At 66.3% G+C, this 6,006-nt stretch overlaps 1 protein-coding gene across 1 annotated transcript in view; it reads left to right on the top strand.

Annotated features, from left to right (window-relative positions):
* Nucleotides 1-5,817, top strand: part of LOC104983072 (protein very KIND-like) — a gene marked incomplete at its 5' end in the record, with an annotated part of 13,585 nt that extends 7,768 nt beyond the window's left edge. The window contains 4 exons of the mRNA XM_010832559.1: nt 1,509-1,631; nt 1,703-1,762; nt 2,430-2,587; nt 4,187-5,817. Coding sequence (XP_010830861.1) covers nt 1,509-1,631; nt 1,703-1,762; nt 2,430-2,587; nt 4,187-4,418 — 573 coding nt within the window. The remainder of the gene's footprint in view (nt 1-1,508; nt 1,632-1,702; nt 1,763-2,429; nt 2,588-4,186) is intronic.
* Nucleotides 5,818-6,006: the final 189 nt, after the last annotated feature.

Raw genomic sequence — 6,006 nt, 5'->3', positions numbered from 1 at the left:
GGAGGGATTGGGGGCAGGAGGAGAAGGGGACGACAGAGGATGAGATGGCTGGATGGCATCACCGCCTCGATGGACATGAGTTTGTGCAAGCTTCAGGAGTTGGTGATGGACATGGAGGCCTGGCATGCTGTGGTCCATGGGGTCGCAAAGAGGACACGACTGAGCGACTGAACTGAACTGAACAAAAGCCCTCAGAGGTGGCAGCGCATCCCGTTCAGATCCCATCCCTGGGGACGTGGGAGAACAGAGGCACAGAGAAACGGAAGCAGCGTGGCACGTCTGACAGTGGGAGCCGCTCGGTCGCGTCCGCCTCTCTGCGACCCCGGGAGCTGCACAGTCCATGGACTCCTCCAGGCCAGAATACTGGAGTGGGCAGCCTTTCCCTTCTCCAGGGGATCTTCCCAACCCAGGAACTGAGCCCAGGTCTCCTGCATCGCAGGCAGATTCTTCACCAGCAAAGCCACCAGGGAAGCCCTAGTTTTAGACGAGTAACGGTAGGAACAGAGGGAAGTGAGGCCTCTGGCTTCAGCAGTGGGGTGGGGGGAGGTGCTGGGGGTTCCCAGCTGACCCAGTGCTCTACCCTGCGGACCAGCAACCCTGTGGAAGCAGGCACAGGACACAACAGCTGAGATGAGGAGGCCGCCCCGTGTCCCCCGACGGCGAGTGGACCAACCCTGCAGCCCACCGCCCATGCCGGGGCGTGTCACTCAGCCCCACGTCGGGACAGCCGGGGACACAGGCCACAGTGCTGAGCCTGGGGGCGGGAGAGAGGCCGGCCGCCTGAGGAGAACGCCACGAGACCCCAGCGTCCGAGGCCGGCCCCCGTGTGGGGCAGCTCTGCCGGCACTGGCTGGGGAGCTCCTGCTTTGCGTCTGTCCAGACCTGTGAAGAAAAAAGACGTCAACGGGAGAAGTAGGCTGTAACTGTTCCCATGCCAGGCAGGGGGCGGCCACGTGCAGTGGCCACGTGCAGTGACGCCCGGGCTGTCCTGGGACCCAGGCGCCGGCCAAGCGCAGCAGCAGGCTGTGTGGTGGGGTCGCAGGTGGCGTCCCCCCTGGAGGGACGGTGCTGGCTGTGGCGACGGTCCGCAGGGTGCGGCACTTCTGAAATGAGGGGTCACCAGAATCGTGTGAAATCCAAGCACTGACTGAGGGGCCGTGCACTGGGCCATGGGCAGAGACTCCCTCGGGGGTGGGGGGCGGTGCTGGGGGTTCCCAGCCGACCCAGCGCTCTGCCCTGCGGACCAGCGACCCCGTGGAAGCAGGCACCACAACCCCGTCCCACCTGCCGGGCAGGAGACACTGCCGTGGCTCCCTGTGGGCCCCCTCCCGGTCGGGCGTGCCCTGCTGTCCCCGTGTGTCCTGAGCTGAGGTTTGTCCAGGGGACAGTGAGCACTGGCCTGCCTCTGTGCCTGTCCCTCTGGGCCGCCCGCTCCGCCCACCCCGACACCGACCCTGCCCTGCGACCCTTGGAGCTCAGAATGCTAGTGTCTCATTCTCCAATTTCAGCTGCAGGTGAACCTGCTCTCCAAGTTTCTGCTGATTGCGAAGTCTTGCTATGAGCAGAGGAACTTCGCCACGGCCATGCAGATTCTGGGCGGCCTGGAGCACGCGGCCGTGCGCCAGTGCGCGGTGAGTCCCCTGCGTGGCTGGGCAGGGGGCCCCCGCGGGGCCAGGGGGTTTCACCTGCGCTTTTACTGTAGGCCTGGAGAATTCTGCCCGCGAAGATAGCGGAGGTGATGGAGGAGCTGAAAGCTGTGGAGGTACCGGTGTGCGTGAGCTCCCAGGAGCTCGCGTCCCCCCAGGGGCGGCGGGTGACGGGTGGCGGGATGGGTTGCCTGGCCATCTGCCTTACGGCCCCCCAGGACCGGGCACGGCCTCCCCATCCCCCCGGCAGAGGAGGCAGGGGCGGGCGCTCCAGGAGCCCTGCCTGCCAACTGTGCCTCGTGGGTCTGACTCCCGCTGGGGGTGCAGGTGTCCGAAGCCCACCTCCTCCTGGCTTCCCCTTGAGAGACGGTCGGCGAGGACACAGCCTCTGGCTGGCGGGCCGAGGTGCCAGGGGCAGCCTGCGTCTAGCCCAGGTCCAGCTCTGCCAGTGGCAGGGCTCCCATGTGTCCTCAGCTGACCGCAGACCCGGGGGCCTGCTGCTGGTCAGCCGGCGCTCAGTCTGATTAGGGTGGGGGTCCCTCGGCGCGCTTCTGGAACCAGCACCTCAGCAGCAGGAAGCGCATGTCTTTCTGGGGGGTCAGTGTTCCTCCTGTGCCCACACGCTGCAGAGCCTGGACCCCCAGCCCGGGAGCCAAGGGGCACTTTGAATTGGATGGCAAATTGGGGTGTGGCGCCCCAGGCACTGACTGGCACTGGCCGGCCCTGCTATGCACCAGGGATGCCCCCTCGCCCCTGCTCACCCCACGCCCGTCTGGGCCCCAGGTCTTCCTGAAGAGTGACAGCCTGTGTCTGATGGAAGGACGGCGCCTCAGGGCCCAGCCCACCCTGCCCTCAGCCCACCTGCTGGCCATGCACATACAGCAGCTGGAGACGGGAGGCTTCACCATGACCAACGGGGCGCACAGGTGGAGCAAGCTCAGGTGAGGGGCCCGCAGGCGAGCGAGCAGGTGAGGGGTCTCCCCATCCCTCCTATTCCTCTGAGGCCTGGACCAGATGCCCCCCCCCAGCCCAGGCTGCCACAAGCTCCCTCCAGGTGACGCCCAGCTGCCTCCTCCTCCACAAACGCGGGATAAACATTTCCCGCACTGCTGGCATCCACGGCCCCAGACACCGCCCCAAGGTCGAAGGTCGTCGTGACCTCCCTTCTGCTGGGAGAGCAGGCACACCCTGAGCCCCACCTCTGTGCAGCCGCCCCCCGGCCCCCGAAGCTGCCTCTTCCCTCGGTTCCGCCTCTGCTCTCCTGTTGGACCCCCGCCCTGGGGCTGACCTAGGAGGACCCCTGGTCAGGCCCCGCCCCTTCAGCTGCCAGCACCCCTGGGGACCCACCAGGAGGCACAGACTGTGGGCACTGTTTGCAACCACCTTCACCGTGACCCCACCAGCGACTCAGACACCCCCAAAGAGGGTCACTGTGCCCACTTCAGCCTGTGTGGCGCTGGTCCCCTCCGCCCCCAGCCCCCGCCCAGCCTCTTCAGGGGCTCCCAGCCACATCCGCCCCTCCGCAGCGCCCCAGGCCCACGCTGCCTCCAGCTCAGGGCCAGCCCATCTGCCAGGAGCACCCCCACCCACAGCTCCGTCCTCCCCGCCCTGCCGGCGTGCACTGTCACACTGCAGTCAGGTGGAGGCTGGTCCAGCCTCCTCGGGGTCAAGGACAGCAGCCTCGCTTTGTGAGCAGGGCCCAGGGGGCACGGAGCCCACCGTTGCCAGCTGTGCCTGAGAGACCGCTTCAGTCAATGAAAACAGTAGTTTAGAGATGACACTGTTTCCACAAGGCACACTTACTGCCAGAGGCCCACGGCGATCAAAGGGGAAGCGGGCAGTGAGGGAAGGCCATGGCCCAAAAAGGGCCTGGCCAGGCTCCGGTCGCGTGTGCTCCTCCTGACGCGGTTCACGGGTGCGTGTGTTTGCACACCTGTCTCCTCATTAACAACGGAGGCATTCACATGGAATGCACCACGTCTTCACCCAAAGCCAGGGTGGGCACATGTGTCTGGGGAGTCCACAGCCCCCCCGGGCAGAACCGAGGCCCGCAGCTCAGAGGATGATGCCCCCCGGAGTGCCGGCCGCCGCCTGACGCCCAGCTCTGGGAGGCAAAGGCTGGCTCCCCGCGTGGCCGGTTCCCTGGGCGCCACGTCAGTGAACGGGGCTGGGGCAAAGCGCAGAGCACCTAACCCGCCCAGATGGACTAACTTGCGTGCGCTCGTCTGCCGCCTTGGGCTGCCTCACACTTCCTTATCGTGGGGATTTCAGCACTGACCGGGCCTCACACAGCACATCTCCAGTCAACGTTTGTGGAGTGAAAGGTGGACGGATGGACGGAGGGAGGGATGGACAGAGGCAGGGCAGGTGGATGAACACGCCTGGGCCCTGAAACGAGGTCTGGCCTGGGACTGAACAGCAGACTGGCCCCTCGCGGTCTGAACTCTGATGCGGCCGGGCTGGGACTGGCCAGTGCCCACCAGCTGCGACACCGCCCCTGAGACGAGTGCAAACTCATGTCCCATTTCTTCCCGACACAGAAACATCGCCAAGGTGGCGAGCCAGGTCCACGCGTTCCAGGAGAACCCCTACACGTTCGCCCCCGACCCCAAGCTGCAGTCCCAGCTCAAGCAGAGAATCGCCCGCTTCAGCGGGGCCGACATCGCTGTGCTGGCAGCGGACAGCGGGGCGGGCCCCCGGCAGGCAGCCAGCGAGAAGCACTCCCGGAAGATCCAGGACAAGCTGCGGAGGATGAGGGCCACGTTCCAGTAGCGGAGGCGGCAGGCGGGGGGTGGACGGGGACCCCCGCGGCGCAGGAGGGTTGGACGGGAGCGCGGGCTCAGACGCGGCCCCGGAGACGGCACCAGGAGGCTGACTGTAAAATTTAAAGATGTAAGATGTAAACCAGACCGGGGTGAGTAGGCTCCCAGGAGCCGAACCCCCGAACGCTCATTATGTTTCTCAGAGACGAGCGGCTTCCGCCCAGCCTGCCCCCAGAGCCCCGCACCCCTCGGCCTGTAACCCGGGTGTCCCCGAGCATTGTCTGCGTGAGTCTGCCTGTGTCTGCCACGACGGACCCCTGGTCCCCCTGCTAACGACAGATTCCAAGGGTTCTGGAACCTTCCACGTGAAGCCCTGAGGCTTCCGGGGACCGCAGCCCAGCCCTGGGCTCACATCCCAGGCACCCCGCCAGGCATCCCGCCCTCTGCCCCGAGCGCTGGCTGCTCGCGCCTCGCCCGGGGGGCGGGGGTGCCTGAGCCTCACAGCCTTCACCCCAGCCAGCCTCCTGCTGCCCGCCAGTGCCTCGCAGCTCCCCCCGGCCGCTCCCCGTGCCCCATGGCCCCGGTGCCCGCCGCCCGCCACTGAGAGCACTGCCCTGTGGGGCGGGTTTCCCTGTGCCGAGGCCCGCATCCAGGGGCGCAGGACTCGGACGGCAGCTCCAAAGCCAAGACAGCCTCAGCGCCCCTCCGCAACCCCGCTGAGTGGGGCGCCTGGGGGTGGTCCCGGACGCCTTCAGCACCCATGCATGCCACTCACACAGCCATGCCCGCCTCCCACGGCTGGCTGCCACTGTGCTTTGAGGAGAGGCGCCTGCCGCCTCGGGGGCACTGAGCACTCCTCAGGGCTGTTTCCACCGGCCTGCTGGTGTCGCCTTGCCCAGCGTGGGCAGGACGCGCTGGCCGGCGGCTTGGGGACCAGGCGAGGCCTCACACACCCACAGCAGGGAGGCCAGGACCCGGACCGTCCCAGGCACCCGCGTCCTTACGTTGCTAATCGCCGCGAGACCCGCGATTCTTCTGAGTTTTAGGATTAGTGATTCTTTGGCGCAACCAGTAGTGGTATTTCAAGGAAACCATTACCTGATAAAACGCTGAATTTCTAACGTCAGGGTGTTTTCCCACATATATTCATTCCCAACACCCAGCTCCTGCACACGTGAAATACGAGAGGCGTGCGGCACGCCTGGCCCTGACGTGGCTTTCATGTGAGAATTCGGTTCTGCAGATGAACTCCTGGGTTTTCAGCACTGAACTCAGCAAGCTCAGAGGCCGCGTGAACACACACTCCAGCCGGACCGGCTGTGCCCCGGGAGCGGCCGCCTCGGCCGCCACGCGCCCGTCTGCATGTCGCTCTCGTGCACTCCAGTTTCTAATAAAGCCGTTTCTACCAAGACGGCTGCCCACGGTTCCTGCGCTTTGTCCGCCCTGCAGGTCACGGGGGCTCCCCACAGCCACGACGTCTCCAGGGCTGCTCGTGAGGGCGGGCAGCAATGATCCTGGGTGACAAGCTGGGGGCAAGGCGGCCCCAGGACCGAGCCCCACACCCCGAGCCCTGCGAGCTGCCTCCCCAGGAGAGGGGC

The sequence above is a fragment of the Bison bison genome, unplaced genomic scaffold (genome assembly GCF_000754665.1).
Source record: "Bison bison bison isolate TAMUID 2011002044 unplaced genomic scaffold, Bison_UMD1.0 scf7180017861211, whole genome shotgun sequence".
Taxonomy (NCBI): Eukaryota; Metazoa; Chordata; class Mammalia; order Artiodactyla; family Bovidae; genus Bison; species Bison bison.
The sequence above is the reverse complement of the archived record's forward strand: the minus strand, read 5'-3'. Positions and strand labels throughout refer to the sequence as shown.